The sequence below is a fragment of the Henckelia pumila genome, chromosome 4 (assembly GCF_033568475.1).
Source record: "Henckelia pumila isolate YLH828 chromosome 4, ASM3356847v2, whole genome shotgun sequence".
Classification (NCBI taxonomy): domain Eukaryota; kingdom Viridiplantae; phylum Streptophyta; class Magnoliopsida; order Lamiales; family Gesneriaceae; genus Henckelia; species Henckelia pumila.
This window is the reverse complement of record NC_133123.1, coordinates 26,014,164-26,041,587: the sequence shown is the minus strand read 5'-3', so window position 1 is coordinate 26,041,587 and position 27,424 is coordinate 26,014,164. Positions and strand designations below refer to the sequence as shown.

At 36.7% G+C, this 27,424-nt stretch overlaps 2 protein-coding genes across 2 annotated transcripts; both read left to right on the top strand.

The window, feature by feature from the left end:
- The first annotated feature begins 4,394 nt into the window (after positions 1-4,394).
- On the top strand, positions 4,395-5,156 carry LOC140860708 (uncharacterized). The gene has a single exon (XM_073263715.1). It carries the CDS (start codon positions 4,395-4,397, stop codon positions 5,154-5,156), a length of 762 nt encoding a protein of 253 aa, XP_073119816.1.
- Positions 5,157-24,544: 19,388 nt separating this feature from the next.
- Positions 24,545-26,299, top strand: LOC140860707 (uncharacterized). Its single transcript, XM_073263714.1, has 4 exons — positions 24,545-24,804; positions 24,912-25,014; positions 25,155-25,281; positions 25,650-26,299. The coding sequence occupies exons 1-4, from the start codon at positions 24,545-24,547 to the stop codon at positions 26,297-26,299; spliced, it is 1,140 nt and encodes a 379-aa protein (XP_073119815.1).
- Positions 26,300-27,424: the final 1,125 nt, after the last annotated feature.

Sequence of the window (27,424 nt, the reverse complement as noted above, 5' to 3'; positions counted from 1 at the left end):
TATGTGAAAGAATGAATTTAACGTAGATGTTTACATTTATGGGATTGAATCCCTTACTTATGTAATTTTCCTTTTTCGAATGGTTTTAATTTTGAAAATTTAACTACGAAAATATTCGAAAAGTTGATTGGCCAAGTTGATTGACATGTAATAAATTATTACAATATTCATATCAATTTTTAATCTGCATGTTTTTAATCTAATATAAAATATCTCATAATAAATCGAATATAAAAGTTGAAATTTAAATTAAATTAAGGAAATTATGTTGATTGATATTGTTTTGAATCTTTAGTTGATACTGTATATTAAGAAAAGAAATATATTCGAAATTTTGATAAGATTGATCATACTCTATTGTAATTATTGCATGAATTTTTTAATATATGTTTTTTAATCTGTTCTAGAAGGTGTCATATTTGCATGTATTTGATTGAAACTAAAGTATTTATGTAGAGTTTTAAACTAAATTAAGAAATTAATTTTATTATAGATGTTTTGAATCTTTAATTAGGAAAATGCTAGAGGTACAACAAATATCGTGTACAGCGATATTTACAACAATAATATCGTGAGATTTTGCTATTTTATCGCGAGATTTTGCATTTAATGTATCGTGAGATTTTGATAAATTAAATTATTGTATTGAATTTTTTGTGTTGTAAGATTTGTTGTACATATTTCGTTGTACCTGTAGTATTACTCCTTTAATTAATATGTTCTATATTAAGAAATCAAATATTATGGGATTAAATCCAAAACTTGTGATATTTTCCATCATTATGACTATCTTGTGATAAATAATTATTGTTTAAGTGTCCAATTTTTAAATTTTTTTTATATCATTAATTGTTTATTTGAAGTTGCATTAATTTAACATAGATGTTTATATTTTATAGAGATTATGTAATACCAAAAGTAAAAAGTGGATGTATTAAAAAAATTATAAATCGGCAATTAAACTTTATTAATAAAATTATTCGAACAATACCAACATAATTGAAAATCCTTGAATTATCAAAATGTTTAAACCAATCAAAACTCATTGACGAATGAAACTCCAACCACTACATAAAATTTGAATTTAGCACTCTATATTTTGAAAAATATATTTCAATCTTTTCCCTTCTTGATAGTAGTTTTTAATTTTTTTTTCTATTATTTTTGAAGAAAACTCATTCATCTACGTTCCTTTCAGAGTATAATCCTTCAAACCATCTTGTGAAATAAGAGTTTTGCTTGTAAATTTTAATTGTATAGAAACCTCACATTACGACGATAAAACCTGTGGGAAAAAATATTTATTAGGTAATGTAGCAAATTCTTCTAGATGTTATACTTAATTTCATGATTAGCACACCTCCACATCTCCAGTTTATGTCATTTTCAGTTTTTAAAATAAATCGGATTCCTGTAACAATTCGAGAATGTTAAAAAATAATATATTAAATTTGAAATAATGACTTTCAAAGAAAAAATATTATTCCTGGCTCTCAAAAAAATTTCCAACGTATTTTTTCTACAATTATAGGGTATGTTACCATTTTGATGACAATATATGTTCCATTATTTCCATGAATTTGGTTATCTCACTTGAATTTTGAACAAAACATTTCGATAAGCTATATATTGAAATTATTTCAACATTTCTGTAGCATCTATACCATGAAATAATATATGCAAGATTTATATTTAATAATCGTCTACAATGAAAAAAATAATCAAAAACTTATTTCGTAAACCTGATTTTCATTTCAGTCTTCAACTCTAAAGATATTTTTTTCAAAAAGTTCAGCATACTATCTATCCCACAATAAGAAAACTTCATATTTCCGGTGATGTCAACAACTCTCACTTGTATTTTGAACCCAGTGAAAAAATGTTTCAAATATATGTTTCATTAAATAATCGGTGTAAAATACACAAATTATGATATGTATGTGTGTTCCCTAAAAAATGGAGAAAATGTTATAATAAAATCGAAGATAGATTGAATATAAAAACAAATCACAAAAAGTTTATGTATACCTCAACATCTTAAAATATGCATTCCATCGTGAGATTTTGTTTGTCTTGATATGAAGGTAGATCGTAGGAATATACTAACCGTAGTTTCAACGCTCAATGTCAATCTAAAAGGTCTAGTTCTCAGATCATTTTAAATAAATGTATCATTTGCTTTGCAATTGAGTGTTAAATATTTTATTGAAATTTGAAATGTTAAATAATATTTTCTGCTCGTAAATAGTATTTATACAGTAAGTGTCTTCAAACTAATATTGAAAATTCTTAATGAGTTTTGTTAAGTTTTATAATTTTTAATTGTGTCGGAATTGTTTTTTGAATTATAAAGATAAAATTGTCAATATTTTGGAAATCAGATATTGTATATTGATTAAAATATTTGAAAGTATTAAGCATGATTTTATTTTTGAATCTTTAAGAATGATTTTTATTTTTTTTTCGAAATCAATGATTATGTATAGAATGTTGAAATCTCGGAGTTGAGATATATATATATATATATATATATATATATATGGTAAATTAGAAACATTATGTTATCTATATTGATCATTTAAATATTTATTGATTTCATATTCATACGGAAATTATATATATATATATAATATTTTTGGTGTAATTTTAATATTTATCAATATTAATTTTTTTCATTTGAAAGATGGACGTTAATTTTAGTTCAAATTGGAAATATTATGTATTTCTCACACAAATATATAAATTTTTAAATACATTTTATTTGATTTGATGTGATTATGTTATGATAGATTACATGACTAAAAGCTCGTTTGATTTCAGTAGACAATAAAGAAAAAAAATGTTTTTTTTAAAAAAATTCTTTTATTAACTAAAATGTGTTTTATTTAAGCCAAAATAAGTATTTTTTAAAAATTATTTCAGTTTTTACTTTAAAAAGTGTTTTTAAAAGTCAACTTAAAAAAATACTTATTTTTATTTTAAAAAGTGTTTTTGAAAGTCAACTTAAAAAAACACTTATTTTTAAAAAAATCTACTGAAATCAACGGACCCTAATTAAATAGTGAAAAAATATGAATATGTCGTATAAACATATGCTATATATAAAAAATAGCTTTAAATATCCGAACTTCATTCGGAAATACAAATCAGGATTGGTTTCTTAAATTTTAGATGTGTAATTGTCAATTTGAAAATGAAATATTGTGCATGTATATAAATATATGAAAGTATTAAGCGAGATTTTTTTAATCTAAAAAAATGATTTTTAATTTTTTTGGAAATCAATAATCATATATGGAATATACGAAATCATGGAATTCATTTTTAACTTCTTTGGAAATCAATAATCATATATGGAATACATGAAATCATGGAATTTAGATTATAAATATATGGTAATTTAGCAACATTATTTATCTATATATCAATCTATATTTATATATACGTGTATATATCATCTATGCATTATTTAAAATTTTATTTTTCACTTAATTATATGTAATTAATTAACATAATACTATTTTCGTTTTTGGCAATATGATTTTGGCGGGATTTTGCCAAAAATGACAAAAACTCAGTTATTATATATATATAGATGGGTGTAACAATATGATCACCACATTCAACACTATTTCGGGTCGGTCGGGTTAGGTCGAGTCGAAAAATTTGATAAGAAATGCTAATATATATTACAGTTCCATATATTTAAATTTGTTGGAAATTTTAATTAAAATAGGTTTGAATGAAAAATTATGGCTCATGAATGTGGGAGTGTCTTTTGGCTCTCCACATTCTTGAGTTAATTTGAGACTTTTGGCTCTCCATATTCTTGAGTTTATTGCAAGATTAATTGAGTCAATTAAACTTGTATGACTCTTGGTATGCTTTTTGAAGCTTATAAATAGTGTGTCTATCTCCTCAATCCACACAATTTTTGAAAAAAATTTTCACACACAATATTGAAGATCTCATTCAAGTAGTCTCTTGCATTTCATATTGTTAGCTTTTCATTTGGCCTCTTTAATTTTTGGTGATAAAGTAAAGGTACGATTCGAGTTCGTCGGAGTAGTGAATTTGTGCTTAGTTTTCTACTGGTTCAACCGTTGTATCCTGAGAAACAGACGTCGGTACGTGTTGATCCTCAAGAATCTTGTGGAGGCGACGAATCTGTTTTAAGAAAACTGTACTTTGTTACAGGCCTCGATTTGCTTTACAGTTTTTTTATTATTTATCATTTGCTTTACTGTTTCCTTGTTGCTTAATCAGTTGTTTATTACTGTTCAGTATTTAAGCATTCGTTATATTGTTGTATTGTTTTTGATCAATTTGCGTTTAGCATTTTGGCTAACAAACTTAAAACAGATTTGGTGCTCATTACGTGAACTGTTTAAGAAATGACTTCTGCTTCAAGTGAGACTACTCCGGTTGCCCCTATTGTCACGGTTCCAAATCGTGTCGTTCCTCCTGTTTTCCCACGTGGTGCTGCCGTTCCTGTTCCAAACAGTCACAGAGAAAATCCAGAGAAGTTCACTGGTGCGAACTTCAAGAGGTGGCAACAGAAAATGCTCTTCTACTTGACGACGTTGAACCTGACGAGATTCCTCTCGGAGGATGCTCCTAAGCTCAAGGAGGGTGAGGGAGATGTTGAATCCGTCAGTGCTTTGGAGGCATGGAATCATTCTGATTTCTTATGCCGAAATTACGTACTTAACGGACTGGCAGATTTTCTCTATATTGTGTATTGCGAAAAGAAAACGGCCAAAGAGCTGTGGGAATCCGTTGACAGAAAGTACAAAACCGAGGATGCGGGGGCCAAGAATTTTCTTGTAGGCCGCTTTCTGGATTTTAAGATGGTGGATTCCAAGCCAGTTATCAGCCAAGTTCAAGAGATCCAAGTGATTCTTCACGAGATTCACTCTGAGGGGATGACTTTGAGCGAATCCTTCCAAGTGGCGGCCATTGTTGAGAAGCTACCACCGACATGGAAGGATTTCAAGAACTACTTGAAACACAAGCAAAAGGTGATGAATGTTGAAGAACTCATTGTTCGACTTCGTATCGAGGAAGACAACAAGAGCTCTGAAAGACGACTGTTTTCTCCGGTTGCTGCTAAAGCAAATTTTGTCGAGCATGTCCAAAGCTCGAAAAAGAATTGAAGAAGAAAATAAAGAAATTAAAAGAATAAAAGAATTGAGAAAGAAAAGAATAAAAGAAAAGAACGATCAGAGAAGAAAGAAGAGAAACTATATTGGGCTTTTGTTATTGGGCCTTGATTGAAGAAAGAACGGTGCTTCTCTTTAGCGCTTAAATAAGTGCTATCGCACTTGATCATGGAAACTTTGAGAATTGAAATCATCGAACTTAAGGCGCGCACGCGTCGTTCCTAGAGCGCCCGCCTCGATCGTGGATTGGAAAGTTTTATTAAATCGGGCAATAATTTTTATGGGCTTGATTTTGTGGGCTTTTGTATGCGATATAAAAAGAGATTTTTGTCAGACATAAGGAGGAGCCGCCTCACACAAACAAAACACACATCAGAGAGAAATATTTTTAGAGGATTGGATCGTGAACTTTTGGAAGATTTCTGGTGAAGAACGAAGACGGAGTTCGATAGATAGGACACGGCGTCGACGACGGATTTGTTCTTTTATCTTTTATTTATTTAATTCTGAATTCATGTCTAGATTTTTGAATATATTTTGGTTTTATTTGAATTCAGTTATGAACTAATTTTTAGAGTCTAGAGGTCGGATGTAACCTGGTGTAGACATTTTCATGAACTCTTGATTTTATTGAATTGAGTTTCTTCTAGATTAATTGTTTTTCTAGAATTGATTGTCTTTTCAATTATCTGATCAATAATTGATTTGTTATATTTATTTGAAATCTGGCACTCAGGAGAGGAGATTTTGAATAGGACTATTAGAAAATACACTGTTAATTATTTATACAGCTCGAGAGAGTGTATAATTTTAACAGAGCTTTTAAAAAGAACATTGTTTTGTGATAGATCACTGCGATAAATTCTTAATAGGGATATTGGAATTTAATTGTAGTTGATAAACATTATTTGTTTCTCGGGAGAGAGAAATAATAAACTTAAGTGTTCTTGGCTATTAATTAACTGGAATTCATGAAACTAAATTAATTAGGATTGATTGTTGTTGAAACCAAGTGAAATCTATACCTCTAGACCATTATTCTCTGATTGATTTTTATCTGAAAGTTGTGTGCGTGCTTATCAAAACTTCATTGCTTATTTATTTTTCTGCCAAATTTCCAAAGTTTTATTTTCTAGATAAAGTTTGGACTATTTTAATTACAAGCACTAAATATTTTCATTTTACTCTCTGTGGGATCGATATCTGATTTAAATCACTATATTAAAACTTGATACTCGTACGCTTGCGAACATTTTTCACAACAAGTTTTTGGCGCCGTTGCCGGGGAGTAAATTTTGATTATTTTTTTAGTCTTGTTACCAATTAGTCTAGATTTTAATTTAGAGTTTTTTTTTATTTTAAGTTACTAATTGATTTCTTCTTATTTTTAATTGCAGTCTATGCGACAATCTCAAAGTGCGATTCTTTACTTTTTGATCTGGAGATCGAGCGCACTGCACGTGCTTTGAGAAGAATTAGAAAAGAAGAAATTGTGAGAATGGCTGAAGAGAACGTCAATCAAGCTCCCATGGTGCCAATCGGAGATCACTTTCGGCCGACGATCTAGGCTCACTATTTTGGAATCGCTCGAGGAACCATCAATGCAAACAATTTTGAGTTAAAGCCGGCTTTGATCAACATGGTTCAACAGAACCAATTTAATGGGAGTGCCACAACTGATCCTCACCTGCATCTCAGGACCTTCTTAGAAATTACTGATATGGTAAAATTTAACGGTGTTCCTGAAGATATTATTCGCTTACGCTTGTTTTCGTTTTCTCTCAGGGATCAAGCTAGAAGTTGATTGCAGTCACTGCCGCTTGGAAGCATTACTACTTGGGAGGGGATGGCAGAAAAATTCCTTGCAAAATATTTTCCTCCTGCCAAAACCACCCAACTAAAGATTGAGATCAGCACCTTCCGGCAGATGGACACTGAACATCTATACGAGGCGTGGGAAAGATATAAAGAATTATTAAGACGTTGTCCTAACCACAATTTTGCAGATTGGGAACAGATCGAGTGGTTCTACAACGAACTGAATGCGCCTACGAGAACTAATGTGGACTCTGCGGTTGGAGGTAACATTTTTGCTAAGGACCATGTGCAGGCCTATGATACGCTAGAGCAGATGACGGTCAATAGTTTCCAATGGCCATCTGAGCGTATGGGGGTAAAGAAGCCAACTGGAGTGTATGCAGTGGATCCTCTCACATCCATCACTGCTCAATTATCTGCACTGACTACACAGGTAGCTGCGTTGAATAAAGTGAGTGTTGCAGAACCAGCAGATGTGCTGGGTGATATGGATGAATCTCACTATCATGAACAAGCTCAGTACATCAATCAAAGAGGTTATGGAGGCTATCGAGGTAACCCTGTCCCTAATACTTACCATACTAGCTTGCGAAATCATGAAAATTTTTCTTATGCTAACAATAATAATGTGTTGAATCCTTCGGGGTTCATGACAAATAAGAGTGAGGGTAAGCCGTCTTTGGAGGGTATGGTTAGTACGTTTGTGCAGGAATCAGGTAAAAGGATGGCCAGAACTGAGTCTCGCCTTGACAGCTTGGAGACGCACATGGCCAACATGAGCGCGGTGTTGCAATCCATGGAGACTAGCATTGGGCAGTTGGCAAACGCATTGAAAGACAACAACCGCGACCAGTTCCCTAGCAATACTGAGGTGAATCCTAAGGAACAGTGCAATGCCTGTTGGAAAACGCGGCGTTCAAATCAATCAGAATTGATACCCAGTGCAGTGGAAGTTTAAAAATTTTATATGGAACGATTCCATAGTGTGGGTATCAAACCTTACGATTAAATTACGTGTGTGTAAAAATTAAATAACGTTTATTAAATTTTTACCTTCAATCTCGAATCGAGATTTATGGACACCAAACAGATTGCTCTGCTCTTCTTGTATCTCCCTGGAACTGATGATCGAACGTTTCTTCAATCAGGTCCACGAATAGAGGTTTAATCCCTCTGATAGATTGCACTAGAAAATCTATCAGAAGTTTTCTACGAAGAGAATAACGAATTTGATTCGCTAAACCAGACTGCAATTCAAAATCACAGACCGGAATATCTCGAGTAGAGGGAGAGGGGGGGGGGGGGGGCGTCGGCCACAATGAGAGGGGAGGCTAGGGTTTTCAAAAATCCTGTCTCAATTATGACCTGTTGTGTCTAATTTTTGTACTGCAATAACTTATTTATAATGTAGGCCACTAACAGCTTAGGGCCCATTAGTCATAAGTTCAGGCCCGACAAGTAAAGCCCGCATGTTCAGAAATTAATATAAAATTCATCGTGACTCCGATTGATAAACCGATTTTACCAATGTGCACATAAACCATTTCTGCACCTTTTAAAGTCAAGATAAATTTTTCTGAATCCGAATTCAGTGGTTTCCAAAAATGTCCATCCCTATGTCATTTTAGGAAATCTTACTCCCTTACTCTTAATTAAGAAGTCCAACTTCTTTGTTCGTTAAATTTAACTCTTTAAATTTAACTATCTCAACGGGGATTAAAAATCCATTACTCTGTGTGACCCTCAATGGTTCAGGGATACAGCTAGCCGTGGGCTCACAACTCCTTGTGACTCGGAACAACGATTTCCGACTTGCCCATCGAATCATGGTAAAGCGCCTAGCAACATCGCCCCATGATTCCCTAGGTATCACTGATAGTGCCTACAAGAACCAGTAGATTTTGGTTAGCGTACAGTACGGTCCCTTCATCCATATATCCCGATCGAATCAACAACCATTGGTATATCGAGAGTCGCTCAAGATTCGATAACTATGCAATACATCTTGAAGATCAAATTAGTGACATCGCATGTGCTACTAAGAAACCATTTCTTAAATCACATCAAGTACTCTGGCCAGAGATTCGTCACACTAATATCTCCTCAGATCGCATAGGATATCCACACTCGCAAGTATGTGGTGAATCCTTGACAACAATGCATCGACTCCTATATGTGTTGTAACTGTACCCAATCCCGACACCTGATGACCCCAATAGAGTCGGTAAACGAGTCAAAGCACAGTACTAGCATATAGAGTCTCAATGATGTTTCAAGTAGTAAGGACTAATGGTGTACAACCAAAACCGCGGACTTTATCCACTCAATAAGTGATAACCACTTGGAAAGTCCGGATAGGGTAGTTCGATCATTCATCATATGAATATCCATTTGCATGCTTTGAACATCTCCATGTTCCCTACCAATGAAACGTGGTACTCTGCATCGCAAATGCTAGTCTCAAACTCGAGCGATCCTTATCCTTATTATCGGACGGCTCAATCGACTAGGAACAGTTTAGAATATACAGTGACTATAAGATGTGTTTCATGATAGACATCTCCATGTTCTACCACATCTTACATACACTATAGTATATTCAAGGTCTTTATCAAAACAACAATAGTATATCACAATATAACAATATGAAGAAAGATAAAGTCATTGCCATTAATAAAAGTGTAAATTATATTAAACAAAAGATTGTTTATACAAAAAGTCATCAAAGCCCATAGCCACAAGTTGGCTCACTGGGCACCCACTCTTTCAATGCCATAGAGTTGAGAAGTGGAAAAGAAGTTGGAGTCCAAGAACCTACTGTTGAAGAGGAGAAATCTGAGGAAAAAGTCGAAGAGAAGGAGTCTAAACCTGAGCCAAAACCAATGTACAAGCCGCCACTGCCCTACCCGCAGAGGTTCAAGAAGAAAGCTTTAGATGAGCAGTTCTCCAAGTTTTTAGAGGTTTTCAAGAAAATTCACATCAACATCCCCTTTGCTGATGCTTTGGAGCAAATGCCAAATTATGCAAAATTCATGAAGGAGATGATGTCCAAGAAAAGGAAACTGCTAGAGAACGAGGTGGTGAATCTAACTGAAGAGTGCAGTGCGGTGTTACAAAAGAAAATGCCACAAAAGCTGAAAGATCCAGGGAGTTTTACTATTCCTTGTTCTATTGGTGGTTCTCATTTTACTACTGCACTATGTGATTTAGGGGCCAGTATTAATTTAATGCCATTGTCTATTTACAGGGCCTTGAAGTTGGGAGAGATGAAATCGACTATGATTTCATTGCAATTAGCGGATAGAAGCATCACATATCCATTGGGTTTTGTTGAATATGTGCTAGTCAAAGTGGATAAATTCATATTCCCAGCGGATTTTGTAATTTTGGACATTGACGCGGATCATGGTGCTCCACTTATCTTTGGGAAACCATTCTTGGCCACAGCGGATGCAAAAATTGAATTGAAGAAGGGGAAATTATCGATGGGTGTGGAGTGCGAACGAGTTATTTTTAAATTCTTTACGAAGACATCTAGCCCACCAATCGAGGAATTGTGCTTGATTGAGCCGGTTGAGAAGCTGGAAGCGCCAAATTTACCAACGAAGAAGGCCACAAAAAAATAAAAAGCAAAATTTAAAAGGCGGTTCGTGGAATTTATTTGGCGAGTAAAAGAGAAAGGGAAGATCTAACACCGGTGAAAGTCGGGCTGACGACTTTAAACCAAGCGCTACTTGGGAGGCAACCCAAGCATTTTCTTTTATTTTATTTTATTTGCTTTTATTTTCAGTTTATTTAATTTTTGTTATTTAATTGTTTTAAGTTTTTTTTATTTTAATTTTTTGAGCTTAATTTTTCTTAATTTTTAATTTTTTTTTCAGGCTCAGAAACTCAAATTCGAGCAAACGGCACCCCGCCCAATTTTCTTGAGCACCGGCGCTGCATCTAGGAAGAAAATAATATTGAAGTGCGAACAAGCAGCGCGCCCGCGCCACTCTTCTTGAGCGCCCGTGCTTCCTCTGCGCCACACTAATGCAAGAACAGTGCACTACCTAGCGCTATCGTGCAGCTGAAATGCGCTACATTAAGCGCTATCACGCTCACCAACCGCGCACCACCAACAAGCACTAACAAGCTCCCATCCACGCCAGTTTCAGCGCTATCTCGCTCACCAGCCGTGCTCTACACAGCGCTATTGCGCTCCAGCCTCCCCAACGGCGCATAACCTTGCGCCAACAACTTCCCATCTGCGCTTCTTGTAGCGCTATCGCGCATCCTCAGCTAGCTACTACCTTGCGCAAACAATGCCCATCAGCGCTCCCCTTTGAGCTATCGTGCTCCCCGCCTGCCCAACCGCGCAACCATCTGAGCAAACGAGCATATCCATCTGCGCTTCACCTTATGTGCACCTAGCCACCATCAGCACTTCAATCTTACGCGATTGCACCTCTCCACCAGTCGTCTCCTTGCGCAAACAAATCTCACCAGCACAGCCTTGAGATCACACGCCCCTCCTAGCTGCTCACATCCATGTACCATCGAGGTCATTGAAATCCTAGCATCTCTATGCACAATCGCGTGTCCAAATCGTGCCATGCATTGCTCGGTCCTGCTTATTAGGAGCATAATCACTTATTCACTTGGTCAAATTTCATTTCATCCGATCAAATCCTGATGGTGTTGTTGTAGCTGCAACTTATTTCTATGGGGATGTTGGTGTACTTACTTCCTTGGAGATGATATGGATGCTGACTGTTGGAAAACTGGCGAGTTCCCAGACCAATTACGATTGATACCCGGTGCAGCGGAAGTTTAAAAATTTTTCATGGAACGTTTCCATGGTATGGGTATCAACCGTTCATCGATTGAATTACGTGTGTGTAAAATTTAAATAACAATTAAATAAATTTTACCTCAAATCTCGCAACGAGATTAATGGACACCAACAGAACAATTCTGCTCTTGGTGTCGCTCCCTGGAACCGCTGAACGCCTTCAATCAGGTCCACGAACAGAGGTTTAATCCCTCTGATAGATTGCACTAGAAAATCTATCAGAAGTTTTCTGCGAAGAGAATACACGAATTTGATTCGCTATTCCAGACTGCAATTCAAAATCACAGACCGGAATTTCTCAGACAGAGAGGGAGGGGGGGGGGGGGGCGACGGCCAAGCTTGAGAGAGGGGGCTAGAGTTTCGATTTTTCTCTCAAAATTATGAGCTATCGTGTGTAATTTCTGTACTGAAATAACTTATTTATAATGCAGGCCACTAACACCTTAGGGCCCATTAGTCATAAGTTAGGGCCCGACAAGCAAAGCCCGCACGTTCAGAAATTAATATAAAATTCATCGTGACTCCGATTGATGAACCGATTTCACCAATGTGCACAGAAACCATTTCTGCACATTTTAAAGTCAAAATAAATTTTCCTGAATCCGAATTCAGTGGTTTCCAAAAATGTACATCCCTATGTCATTTTAGGAAATCCTACTCCCTTACTCTTAAGAAGTCCAACTTCTTTATTCATTAAATTTAACTCTTTAAATTTAACTATCTCAACGGGGATTAAAACTCCATTACACTGTGTGACCCTCAATGGTTCAGGGATACAGCTAGCCGTGGGCTCACAACTCCTTGTGACTCGGAACAACACTTTCCGACTTGCCCAACGAATCATGGTAAAGCGCCTAGCAACATCGCCCCATGATTCCCTAGGTATCACTGATAGTGCCTACAAGAACCAGTAGATTTTGGTTAGCGTACAGTACGGTCCCTTCATCCATATATCCCGATCGAATCAACAACCATTGGTATATCGAGAGTCGCTCAAGATTCGATAACTATGCAATGCATCTTGAAGATCAAATTAGTGACATCGCATGTGCTACTAAGAAACCATTTCTTAAATCACATCAAGTACTCTGGCCAGAGATTTGTCACACTAATATCTCCTCAGATCGCATAGGATATCCACACTCGCAAGTATGTGGTGAATCCTTGACAACAATGCATTGACTCCTATATGTGTCGTAACTGTACCCAATCTCGACACCTGATGACCCCCTCAGAGTCGGTAAACGAGTCAAAGCACAGTACTAGCATATAGAGTCTCCATGATGTTTCAAGTCGTAAGGACTAATGGTGTACAACCAAAACCGCGGACTTTATTCACTCGATAAGTGATAACCACTTGGAAAGTCCGGATAGGGTAGTTCGACTATTCATCCTATGAATATCCATTTGCATGCTTCGAACATCTCCATGTTCCCTACCAATGAAACGTGGTACTCCGCATCGCAAATGCTAGTCTCAAACTCGAGCGATCCTTATCCTTATTATCGGACGGCTCAATCGACTAGGAACGGTTTTAGAATATACAGTGACTATAAGATGTATTTCATGATAGACATCTCCATGTTCTACCACATCTTACATACACTATAGTATATTCAAGGTCTTTATCAAAACAACAATAGTATATCACAATATAACAATATGAAGTAATATAAAGTCATTGCCATAAAAGTGTAAATAATATTAAACAAAAGATTGTTTATACAAAGAGTCAACAAAGCCCATAGCCACACAGTTGGCTCACTGGGCACCCACTCTTACAATCTCCCACTTGCCCTATAGCCAACTAGTCATACTACGTAGACCCATTGCTTCGCGATGTTTGTCAAACAATGGTCCTGGCAAAGGCTTAGTAAGTGGATCAGCGATATTGTCTGCAGAGGCCACTCGTTCGACACTGATGTCTCCTCTTTCCACAATCTCCCGGATTATGTGGTATTTCCTCAGTACGTGTTTGGATCTTTGATGAGACCTTGGTTCCTTTGCTTGAGCAACGGCACCCGTGTTGTCGCAGTACACCGGGACTGGACCAACAAATTCAGGAATGACGCCCAACTCTTGGACGAAATTCCTCATCCAAACGGCCTCTTTAGCAGCAGCTGATGCTGCAATGTATTCAGCCTCAGTGGTGGAATCCGCTGTGGTGTCCTGCTTGGAACTCTTCCAAGAGACAGCACCACCATTGAGCATGAACACAAATCCAGAGGTTGACTTCGAGTCATCCACATCACTTTGGAAGCTAGAGTCGGTATAGCCTTCCAGTTTGAGTTCTCGTCCTCCATAAACCATGAACATATTCTTAGTCCTTCGCAAGTACTTAAGAATGTCCTTCACGGCTTTCCAATGCATCTGACCAGGATTAGACTGATATCTGCTCGTGACACTCAGAGCAAATGCTACATCCGGTCTGGTAGATATCATCCCATACATGATACTACCTATAGCTGACGCATATGGTACATGTGTCATATTCTCTATCTCTGCATCAGTCTTGGGACACATAGACTTGGATAGAGAAACTCCATGACACATGGGTAGATGTCCTCTCTTGGACCCATCCATTGAAAACCGTTTCAATATGGTATCGATGTAGGTTGATTGAGTGAGTCCTATCATTCTCTTAGATCTATCCCTATAGATCTGTATCCCAAGAATGTAGGATGCCTCACCCAAATCCTTCATCGAAAATCTACCTGATAAAAATATCTTTGTTGACTGCAACATCCCTACATCATTCCCAATGAGTAGGATGTCATCAACATAAAGTACTAAGAATGTCACCGCATCCTTAACTACTTTCTTGTACACGCAAGGTTCCTCCGGGTTCTTGATGAAACCAAAGTCTTTAATTGTTTCATCAAATTTCTGGTTCCAACTTCTTGATGCTTGTTTTAGACCATAAATTGATCTCTGAAGCTTGCATACCTTATGCTCGCTTCCCATGGATGTGTACCCCTCAGGCTGCTTCATATAGATTTCTTCCTTAATGTCTCCATTAAGAAAAGCAGTCTTCACATCCATTTTCCATATCTCATAGTCATACCATGCAGCTATGGCAATAAGGATTCTTATGGACTTGAACATTGCAACTGGTGAAAAGGTTTCGTCATAGTCAACTCCTTGCCTTTGAGTATAACCTTTAGCCACCAATCGCGCCTTGTAGGTCAATACCTTACCATCAGGCCCAAGCTTTCTTTTGTAGATCCATTTACACCCTATTGGAACAATTCCATCGGGAGGATCCACTAAAGTCCAGACTTGGTTAGTATGCATCGAATCCAATTCTGATTGCATAGCTTCAAGCCATAAATTCGAATCCGCATCAGAAATTGCTTCCTTGAAGCTTCTTGGATCACATCCAATGTCGGGTTCATCTTGACCCTCTTCAAGAAGAAGACCATATCGAACTGGAGGTCTAGAAGTCCTCTCGGATCTTCTAGGTGCAGGCGTGTCCAGCAATGGTTCCTGAGGTGTGGGATCGTTATTTTGTATTTCGGGTTCTTCTCGAACTTCTTCGAGTTCCATCATCTCGCCTTTCTTATCCAATAAGAACTCCTTCTCCAAGAAGGTGGCATTCCGTGAAACAAACACTTTTGTTTCAGCAGGATAATAGAAATAATATCCGATTGAATTCTTCGGATACCCCACAAAATAACACAAGCTGGATCGACTATCCAACTTATCTCCCACTGTCCGCTTCACGTAAGCAGGACATCCCCAAATCCTCAAGTATGAATACTTAGGAGCTTTGCCATTCCATAACTCGTATGGTGTTTTGTCCACTGCTTTAGTGTGGACGTTATTCAACAACAATACCGCCGTTTCAAGCGCATAGCCCCAAAACGAAGGTGGAAGCTCAGTGAAGCTCATCATGGATCGAACCATGTCCAACAAAGTTCGATTACGACGCTCCGATACACCATTAAGCTGTGGTGTCATAGGAGGAGTCCACTGAGAGAGAATCCCATTCTCTTTTAGATAGTCCAAAAACTCGGTACTCAAGTATTCTCCACCTCGATCCGATCGAAGTGCTTTAATACTTTCACCTAGCTTGTTTTCTACTTCAGCCTTGAATTCTTTGAACTTTTCAAATGCTTCAGACTTATATTTCATTAAATATAAATACCCATACCTTGAATAATCGTCAGTAAAGGTAATGAAGTAGGTGTGGCCATATTGAGTCCCAACTCTAAATGGTCCACAAACATCTGTATGGATCAAATCCAACAGATTTTGACTACGCTCAGGTTTCCCCTTAAAAGGAGATTTAGTCATTTTCCCTTTTAGGCAGGATTCACAAGTAGGTAGAGAGTTAATATCAGACATATCAAACATGCCCTCTCCCACTAGCTTGTTCATCCTCCTTGAGGAAATATGACCTAGTCTAGCGTGCCAAAGGTTTGCCGGGTTTTGACTATCGATTTTCCTTTTGTTTGTTGTTGCCGGTTTGTCAATACAATTCACTGGAACGTCTTTTAGTTTTAAATTATATAGATCGTTTTCAAGTTGTCCATTTCCAATTAAACATTCATTCTTGTAAATACTGCAAATCCCATTCACAAAATTACAAGAATAACCATCTCTATCAAGCATAGAAATAGAAATAATGTTTTTAATTAAATCTGGCACAAATAAAACATCTCTCAACAATAATTTAAAACCATTCTGCAAAATCAAACAAACATCTCCAATGGCCGTAGCTTCAACTCTGGAACCATTCCCGAGCCTCAGCTGGGTCTCACCCATTCTAAGCCTGCGACTTCTTGTCATCACCTGCAAATCATTGCAAATGTGAGATCCACATCCGGTATCCAATACCCAAGAAGTTGTATTAAGTGACATGTTTATTTCGATATAGAACATACCCTTTGCAGTTCCCAACTGCTCAAGATACTCCTTGCAGTTGCGCTTCCAATGACCCGGCTTCTTGCAGTAATGGCAAACATCCTTGGATTTTCCATCGTTTGAAGCCTTTGTCTTTTGCTTCTTCTCGGGTTCCACTTTCTTGGGTGGGGCAGAACGTTTCTTGCCCTTCATACTTGGCCCCTTCTTAGCAGAAGATGAGGAGCCCACCAAGAAAGCTGGCTTATCCTTCTTAAGTGTGGATTCATATGTAACGAGCATATTGACCATCTCTTCAAGGGTGGCCTCTATCTTGTTCATATTAAAATTTATCACGAATCCATCAAATGAAGAAGGAAGAGATAGAAGCAGCAAGTCCACATTGAGTTCATGCTCCAACACCAAATCAAGGGTCGCTAACTTCTGTATGAGCCAAATCACTCGTACCCCATGATCACGGACCGAAGTCCCTTCACGCATGCGGCACGTCATCAACTCCTTAACAGTAGAGAACCTTTCAGCCCTCGACTGAGCCCCAAAAAGTTCCTTGAGTTGCGTGTGAATGTCAGCAGCATTCACCGTGTCCTCAAATCGCCTCTGGAGTTCATCAGACATCGAGGCTTGCATATAGCATTTGGTCTTGATGTCATGGTCGCACCATGCATCAAGTTTGGCCAATTCCTCCGGACTTATGTCAGCTGGTGCTTCCTTCGGAGGTGCTTTCTCTAACACGTAGAGCATTTTCTCCGAAGTTAAGACAATCTTCAACTTCCGGAACCATTCCGTATAGTTGGCGCCAGTCAGCTTGTTTTGTTCGAGGATCGAGAATAAAGGATTTCGCGAATTCATTGTATGAAATACTGAAAAGGAAAAACAGACATATATCAATGATTGTTTAACAATTTACTAAGACATAAAATAGGCGAATTTAATTTTATGAATCTCACTCCCACTATTTTAACGATTTCACCACCCTCTAGTGAAAACGGGAAACTTTTTCCTTAGTGAGAACATGGAGTCCAATTGACAAACTTATGGTCCCGAATAATATCAGCCAACCATAATTCTCAAAAGGTAGAGACCAATTGCTTCCAAAGCAACCCCCATGTATTTACCTCATGTCCAATAAGGGCCCAATAATATGACGCCGTTTAAAGTGACATGTCAAGATGACCCATCAATATTAAGTTGTGATGGACGGTCGCCATGTGGATCCCCCAATAATATGAGCCGATCCCATGGGAGTTCCACCCAACTTACAACATTTGTCGATCCAATGTACAGCTTTCCGACGGACGGGCCCCCCCAATAATATGAGCCGGACCGTATCCGCGGGTAGCATCACATACATTGACCGTTGATGGAAGGTAGGAACATTTAAACAATATTTAAATTTCCTTTATTTATCTTGATATAAATTTTAAATCATATTTAAAATGAGGGATTTTATTTATAAAAATATTTGTCTCATCATATTTAATTTATTGCATGCATTGCCGGATTCACGCAATTTATGTCTAAACATGCATACAATCATAATATCACATATTATATAGGATGATCGATTCCATTTCTAATTGACCCGTGGTTGCCAATCACGGGTCTTAGTCCAATCCTAGGTAATATGCAGTATGCAAATGCAATCCTATTACATATGCTTCCAATTTACATTTCTTCAGTCTTCATTGTCTGCTGGGCCCACCATCTTCAAATCTTGATCTCCCACTAAATCTAATGTATTTACAATTAAATAACAATGACAAGTAGGGGATACATTTTTAGGGGGTGGGAACGGGCTATAAACCAAGCCCACTTTTATTACATATGACATTCATATCGGGCCATAAACCAGGCCCATTAATAAAACCAACAACAATAAAGACAAAATGTAAATTCCTAACATACACCTACAAAATTGGTCATGGCAATCGATCATCCTTATCCAATAACATTTAATTCAAAATTAATTTATTGGATAACATGCTGTGGCAATTCAAATTTAAACAAGATAAAATCATATTTTATATATAAAATCACATTTCACATATAAAATCATATTTTATCTCCATATCAAATAAAATCATATTTTATCTATAAAATCCAATTTTACAAATAAAATCATATTTTATCTAATATATCATAAGATCATATCTTATCATCAATTGTACCAAAATAATTGATTTCAAAATTCAATTTACGGATAAAATATTAAAATTTTCCAAAAATTCAAATTTATCCAAAATCAATTTTAAAATTTACGGACTCGAACAATTCGATCCGAAATCTCGTGAACCAATCAAAAACAATTTTTGACCGGACCAAAAATAAAATTTTAAATATTAAAATTAATAAAAATATAATTTTTTCCCGCGGGCCACCCGGGACACTCCCGGGTTGGCCCGCACCGGGGCGCGGGCCGGGGGCAGCCCGGCTGCCCCCTTAGGGCAGCGCCTGGCGCCGCCCCTGGGCGGCGCCGTGCGCTGCCCTGGGCGGCGCCGAGCGCCGCCCCTGGGCAGCGCCGAGCGCTGCCCTGCGCAGCGCCCAGCGCTGCGCTGGGCGGCGCCGTGCGCCGCCCTGGGCGGCGACGGTCGCCGCCATGGGCGGCGCTGGGCGCCCCCGTTGGGCGGCGCCGGGCGCCGCCCGGGGCAGCAACCATTGCTGCCCCACCGGGCCGCGATCCAATCGCTGCCCGGGTTGTGCCCCGAAAAATTTTTTTTTTATTAAAAATATTTATTTTGTTTCATAAACCGAGACTCAAAAATTTTGTACAATTGATTATTCAATCGATTGATCTGAGCAACCTGGCTCTGATACCACTGTTGGAAAACTGGCGAGTTCCCAGACCAATTACGATTGATACCCGGTGCAGCGGAAGTTTAAAAATTTTTCATGGAACGTTTCCATGGTATGGGTATCAACCGTTCATCGATTGAATTACGTGTGTGTAAAATTTAAATAACAATTAAATAAATTTTACCTCAAATCTCGCAACGAGATTAATGGACACCAACAGAACAATTCTGCTCTTGTTGTCTCTCCCTGGAACCGATGAACGCCTTCAATCAGGTCCACGAACAGAGGTTTAATCCCTCTGATAGATTGCACTAGAAAATCTATCAGAAGTTTTCTGCGAAGAGAATACACGAATTTGATTCGCTATTCCAGACTGCAATTCAAAATCACAGACCGGAATTTCTCAGACAGAGAGGGGGAGGGGGGGGGGGGCGACGGCCAAGCTTGAGAGAGGGGGCTAGAGTTTCGATTTTTCTCTCAAAATTATGAGCTATCGTGTGTAATTTCTGTACTGAAATAACTTATTTATAATGCAGGCCACTAACACCTTAGGGCCCATTAGTCATAAGTTAGGGCCCGACAAGCAAAGCCCGCACGTTCAGAAATTAATATAAAATTCATCGTGACTCCGATTGATGAACCGATTTCACCAATGTGCACAGAAACCATTTCTGCACATTTTAAAGTCAAAATAAATTTTCCTGAATCCGAATTCAGTGGTTTCCAAAAATGTACATCCCTATGTCATTTTAGGAAATCCTACTCCCTTACTCTTAAGAAGTCCAACTTCTTTATTCATTAAATTTAACTCTTTAAATTTAACTATCTCAACGGGGATTAAAACTCCATTACACTGTGTGACCCTCAATGGTTCAGGGATACAGCTAGCCGTGGGCTCACAACTCCTTGTGACTCGGAACAACACTTTCCGACTTGCCCAACGAATCATGGTAAAGCGCCTAGCAACATCGCCCCATGATTCCCTAGGTATCACTGATAGTGCCTACAAGAACCAGTAGATTTTGGTTAGCGTACAGTACGGTCCCTTCATCCATATATCCCGATCGAATCAACAACCATTGGTATATCGAGAGTCGCTCAAGATTCGATAACTATGCAATGCATCTTGAAGATCAAATTAGTGACATCGCATGTGCTACTAAGAAACCATTTCTTAAATCACATCAAGTACTCTGGCCAGAGATTTGTCACACTAATATCTCCTCAGATCGCATAGGATATCCACACTCGCAAGTATGTGGTGAATCCTTGACAACAATGCATTGACTCCTATATGTGTCGTAACTGTACCCAATCTCGACACCTGATGACCCCCTCAGAGTCGGTAAACGAGTCAAAGCACAGTACTAGCATATAGAGTCTCCATGATGTTTCAAGTCGTAAGGACTAATGGTGTACAACCAAAACCGCGGACTTTATCCACTCGATAAGTGATAACCACTTGGAAAGTCCGGATAGGGTAGTTCGACTATTCATCCTATGAATATCCATTTGCATGCTTCGAACATCTCCATGTTCCCTACCAATGAAACGTGGTACTCCGCATCGCAAATGCTAGTCTCAAACTCGAGCGATCCTTATCCTTATTATCGGACGGCTCAATCGACTAGGAACGGTTTTAGAATATACAGTGACTATAAGATGTATTTCATGATAGACATCTCCATGTTCTACCACATCTTACATACACTATAGTATATTCAAGGTCTTTATCAAAACAACAATAGTATATCACAATATAACAATATGAAGTAATATAAAGTCATTGCCATAAAAGTGTAAATAATATTAAACAAAAGATTGTTTATACAAAGAGTCAACAAAGCCCATAGCCACACAGTTGGCTCACTGGGCACCCACTCTTACACTGAGTACTGATGCTCGGTGTCGAAGGTACGCGTCCCATATCCCTTATTCGTTTTCTTGTTTTTAATCATTAGGGACAATGATTATACTAAGTTTGGGGGGAGGGGGGGTGAATTAGTGTTTGATTTAGTTAGTTGGTTGATAGTTGTTTAATTATGTGTGCTTCATAAAAAAAAAATGTGCTTCATAGAAATTTTTTTTTTGAGTTTAGTTGTTGTGTTAGTTGAGTTTAGTTTAAAGAAGTCGAGAAAGAAATGGATGAATGACTGATAAATAAATTTTTTGTGCTATAACTGAAATCCATGATTGTCTACCTATCTGATAAAATATTTTTGAGAAAAAATGGAACCAAGTGAATGAACAATTTCCTATATATTCTGTGATTAATACTTGAATCTGATTTGTGAGACATACAGACATAGATATGATTGAGGCATTGTTTGGATTTTTTGGGCCTGATTTTTATTGAAAATTTATCTGGATTTTTTGGGCCTGATTTTTATTGAAAATTTATCTTTAGTTGCCCATTTGAGCTACACATTTATTAGTACATTGAGGTACGAGAAAATTTGAATTTTTTAAAAATCATCGTTAACTGGTGATGATTATCTTTTCTGCACTAATTGAAATTTATATGATTTAATTGTGGATTGATACTTGTCTAGAACTAGTTCGAACACTCTTCGAGGTGAAATACGGGCAAAAATGTGATTAGGAATGATTTAGGCGATTTTTCTAAATTTGTTTGAGCCTTTCAAGCTAACTAATTATTTGTTATCCCTAGCACCTTATTTGAGCTTTATTTAAAATCAAATGACATGCATGTAAATGTGTGATAAACCCCCTTTCGTCATTATTTTAAGGTCCTACATTGACTACCTGAATAGCCTAAACACTATTTCCTACCTTTAAGGGATTAATTTGAATGCTAAAATGTTATATGCTCCTAGTTAATATTTGTGAAAAAAGGAATGGTGTGGTGGATGAATTGAAAATGATGAAAAGAGGTAGTAAAAAAAAAAAAAGTTGAAAAATGTGGTTGAAAAAGTTGTGAAAGAAAGAAAAAAATTTGTGAAAGAAGTTGTGAAAAGTTGAAAAAAAATCAATGAAGTGAATTGAAAAAAAAAGTGTGAAGTTGTGAATGAAAAGGAGTTGAGATTGAAGTTAGATTAAGCATAAATATAAATTACTCCTTGTTTTGAATTCTTATCCTTCGTTTGTAGCCATGAGCCAGACCTTACATTATAAGTTGATTAAGTCCTATTGATCGAGTCTCAGTTGCCCAATATACTAGTGGAGAAGAGTTGCGATAATTTAGCCTATAGACTGTTGATTGATGCTTTTAATGATTATGAATTTTGATCGAAACACGTACACACTATTATTCTTTGCATTTACTTATTTGTGAGTGTTTTTGATTTATATTCCTATAAATTTGATCCTATGCTACCTTGAAAAGTCCTCATGATCTATGAATGTGTGAATTGAACTTGGATTTTTGATTTTGAGTTGTGGAGATTGTGAGTTTATGCGGTTATTTTGGTTATGATTAAAACTTTCAAGTGTTAGTAGGTTGGATGAGATTGGATTTGAATTTTTTGAACCTATTGCTAAGTCCATTGTTCCATAGTATTTCTTGACTATTCTTGTTGGTTTTAGAGATTGAGTTTTTAGAATTTATTGTTTTGAATAGTTTTGCTCGGGACTAGCAAAAGTCTAAGCTTGGGGGTATTTGATAAGTATATTTTATACACTTAATTTAGTTATAATTTTAATTGTTAAATGTTTGTTTCAAGCATATTTATGTATGGGTTTTGTTGTTTTTGTGTTCGTAAGGAATTATGGATTTATTTGGAAAAGAGAAGAAAAAGAAGAAATTGAAGAAGAAAATAAGGAAATTAAAAGAATAAAAGAACTGAGAAAGAAAAGAATAAAAAGAAAAGAACGATCAGAGAAAAAAGAAGAGAAACTATATTGGGCTTTTGTTATTTGGCCTTGATTGAAGAAAGAACGCCGCTTCTCTTTAGCGCTTAAATAAGTACTATCGCGCTTGATCATGGAAACTTTGAGAATTGGAATCAGCGAACTTAAGGCGCGCACGCGCCGTTCCTAGAGCGCCCGCCCCGATCGTGAATTGGAAAGTTTTATTAAATCGGGCAATAATTTTTATGGGCTTGATTTTGTGGGTTTTTGTATGCGATATAAAAAGAGATTTTTGTCAGACATAAGGAGGAGCCGCCTCATACACACAAAACACACATCAGAGAGAAATATTTTTAGAGGATTGGATCGTGAACTTTTGGAAGATTTTTGGAGCTTAACTTGAAGAACAAAGACGGAGTTCGATAGACCGGACACGGCGTTAACGAAGGATTTGTTCCTTTATCTTTTATTTATTTAATTCTGAATTCATGTCTAGATTTTTGAATATATTTTGGTTTTATTTGAATTCAATTATGAACTAATTTTTAGAGTATAGAGGTCGGATGGAACCTGGTGTAGTCATGAATTCTTGATTTTATTGAATTGAGTTTCTTATAGATTAATTGTTTTTCTAGAATTGATTGTCTTTTCAATTATCTGATCAATAATTGATTTGTTATATTTATTTGAAATCTGGCACTCGGGAGAAGAGATTTTGAATAGGACAATTGGAAAATACACTGTTAATTATTTATACAGCTCGGAAGAGTGTATAATTTTAAAAGAGCTTTTAAAAAGAACATTGTTTTGTGATAGATCACTGCGATAAATTCTTAATAGGGGTATTGGAATTTAATTGTAGTTGATAAACATTATTTGTTGCTCGGGAGAGGGAAATAATAAACTTAAGTGTTCTTGGCTATTAATTGACTGGAATTCATGAAACTAAATTAATTAGGATTGATTGTTGTTGAAACCAGGTGAAATCTATACCTCTAGACCATTATTCTCTGATTTATTTTTATCTGAAAGTTGTGTGCGTGCTTATCAAAACTGCATTGCTTATTTATTTTTCTGCCAAATTTCCAAAGTTTGATTTTTTAGATAAAGTTTGGGCTATTTTAATTACAAGCACTAAATATTTTCATTTTACTCCTTGTGAGATCGATATCTGATTTAAATCACTATATTAAAACTTGACACTCGTACGCTTGCGAGCATTTTTCACAACAGTGACACTCGCCATGTTTGCTCTGACAAAGAGATGTTTGCAAATCTTGAGGAATCCGAGAACGGGGAAATGTTGTTCATGGGAAATTCTGCAACTTCTGAAATCAAGGGACAAGGAAAAGTGGTTTTGAAAATGACCTCTGGAAAAGAGCTGACTTTGAACAATGTGCTGTATATGCCAGACATCCGTAAGAACTTGGTGTCTGGTTCACTGCTTAACAAGCATGGTTTTCGCATTGTGTTTGAGTCAGATAAAGTTGTTTTGTCTAAAAGTGGAATGTTTGTAAAGGCTATGTAAGCAATGAGTTGTTCAAACTCAATGTAATGGATATTAAGCCCGTGATCAATAAAATAAAATCTTCTGCTTACTTGCTTGAGTCTTCCAATTTGTGGCATGGTAGGCTAGGACATGTTAATTATGATACGATTCATAGATTAATTAACTTGAAATATATTCCTACATTCAAAATTGATACACAACACAAATGCGAAACTTGTGTTGAGGCAAAACTAACAAGATCATCTTTTTAAACAGTTGAAAGAGAAAGTGAACCCCTTGATTTGATACACTCTGATTTATGTGATTTAAAAGGAGTACAAACACATGGTGAAAACAAATAATTCATTACTTTTATTGACGATAGCACAAATATTGTTATGTGTATCTTCTTAAAAGTAAATATGAAGCTATTGAAAAGTTTGTCCATTACAAAAGTGAAGTTGAAAACCAACTTAGCAAGAAAATTAAGGTGCTAAGAAGTGATCGTGGAGGTGAGTATGAATCACCATTTGATGAGTTTTGTGCTCAACATGGTATCAGACACGAAATAACTGCACCTTATTCTCCTCAGCAAAATGGTGTCGCAGAGGAAAGAACCGCACTTTGAAAGAAATGATGAATGCACTGTTACTGAGTTCTGGTTTATCACAGAACATGTGGGGGGAAGATGTTCTGACAACTAATTACCTTTTAAATAAGATACCCCGAAAGAAGCAAGATAAAATTCCATATGAATTATGGAAAGAAAGAATACCTTTATACCAATATTTGCGAGTGTGGGGGTGTCTAGCCAAGGTATCCGTACCTACTCCAAAAAAGGTAAAAATTGGACCAAAAACTGTTGATTGCATTTTCATAGGATATGCACACAACAATAGCGCTTATCGATTCATTGTGTATGAATATCAAATTCCTGACATTCATAAGAATACGATAATGGAATCAAGAAATGATTCGTTCTTTGAACATGTGTTCCCTTGCAAATCTAAGGAAGAACCAAGTTCATCTAAAAGATTACATGAGACAATGAAAACAGAACAAGAGGTTAACTACGAGGTTGAACCTAGACGTAGCAAAAGAGCTAGGACTGAAAAATCATTTGGTCTAGATTTCATCACTTTCATGATGGAAAGTGAACCTCAAACCTTCAAGGAAGCTATAAATTCATCTGAAGGACCTCAATGGAAAGAGGCTATAAATTTCAAAATAGAATCCATTTTGCAAAATCATACGTGGAAAATAGTGTATCTTCCTCCAGGAAGCAAACCACAAGGTTATAAATGGATTTTTAAACGGAAAATGAAATCAGATGGAACAATAGATAAATATAAAGCCAGATTGGTGATAAAGGGTTACCATCAACGTGAAGGGCTTGATTACTTTGACACTTATTATCTAGTAACGAGAATAACTTCAATTCGAGTAATACTTGCAATTGCCGCCTTGCGGAATCTTGAAGTACACCAAATGGATTTAAAGACTGCTTTTCTAAATGGAGATTTAAAATAAGAAATTTACATGGAACAACCTGAGGGATTTTCTACACTTGGGAAAGAAAATAAGGTTTGTAAATTGGTGAAGTCTTTGTATGGCTTAAAGAAAGCACCAAAACAATGGCACGAAAAATTTGACAAAACCATGTTAGACAGTGGATTTAAAGCCAATGAGTGTGAAAAATGTGTATATGTAAAGAACACTGAAAGTGGCTATGTCATTTTATGTCTTTACGTAGATGACATGCTTATCATCGAAAGCAATGATAAGATGGTCAAATCCACTAAGAAACTGCTGAACTCGAAATTCGACATGAGGGATTTGGGATTAGCCGATGTCATCCTTGGAATTAAAATCCATATAACATCATGAGGGATGGTTCTAAGTCAATCACATTATGTGGATAAAATACTGGAAAAATTTAATAAGGATGACTCTGCATTGGCTAGGACCCTGATAGATACGAGTCAACATCTATCAAAGAATCGGGGTGAGAGTATCTCCCAATTAGAATACTCTCGAGTAATTGGAAGTCTGATGTACTTAACGAGTTGTACACGACCAGACATAGACTATGCAGTAAGCAAATTGAGCAGATTCACGAGTAATCCAGTAGCTGAACACTGGAAAGAAATTATCAGATTGCTAAGATATTGAAGATACACTCGTGATCATGGGCTGCACTATACCAGATATCCCGCTGTTATCGAAGGATACGGTGATGCAAATTGAATATCTGATATGAAAGACTCAAAATCTACAAGTAGATTTGTATTCACTTTAGGAGGTGCAACAATTGCTTGGAAATTTTTTAAACAAACTGTAATAGCCAGATCCACGATGAAATCTGAGTTTATAGCACTTGATAAGTGTGCTGAAGAGGCTGAATGGTTGCGTCTATTCTTAGAAGATGTTCCAGGATGGGTGAAACCTGTACCGACTATTTGCATTCATTGTGATAGTCAATCTGCGATCGGAAGGGCACAAAGCAAGATGTATAATGGAAAGTCTAGACATATACGTCGTAGACACAACACCGTTAGACAACTACTCTCAACTGGAGTTATCTCTATTGACTATGTAAAATCAAAGGATAATATAGCGAATCCGTTAACCAAAGGGTTAAACAGAGAGTTAGTT

What these genes read in the sequence shown, in the direction of transcription:
- LOC140860708 (XM_073263715.1), top strand. Translation starts at nt 4,395, where the DNA reads ATGACTTCTGCTTCAAGTGAGACTACTCCGGTTGCCCCTATTGTCACG.
- LOC140860707 (XM_073263714.1), top strand. Translation starts at nt 24,545, where the DNA reads ATGTTTGCAAATCTTGAGGAATCCGAGAACGGGGAAATGTTGTTCATG. An exon ending in GGAATGTTTGTAAAGGCTAT is followed by an intron (nt 24,805 to 24,911) that starts GTAAGCAATGAG and finishes GTGGCATGGTAG; the next exon opens with GCTAGGACATGTTAATTATG. An exon ending in GCTAAGAAGTGATCGTGGAG is followed by an intron (nt 25,282 to 25,649) that starts GTGAGTATGAAT and finishes GCATTTTCATAG; the next exon opens with GATATGCACACAACAATAGC.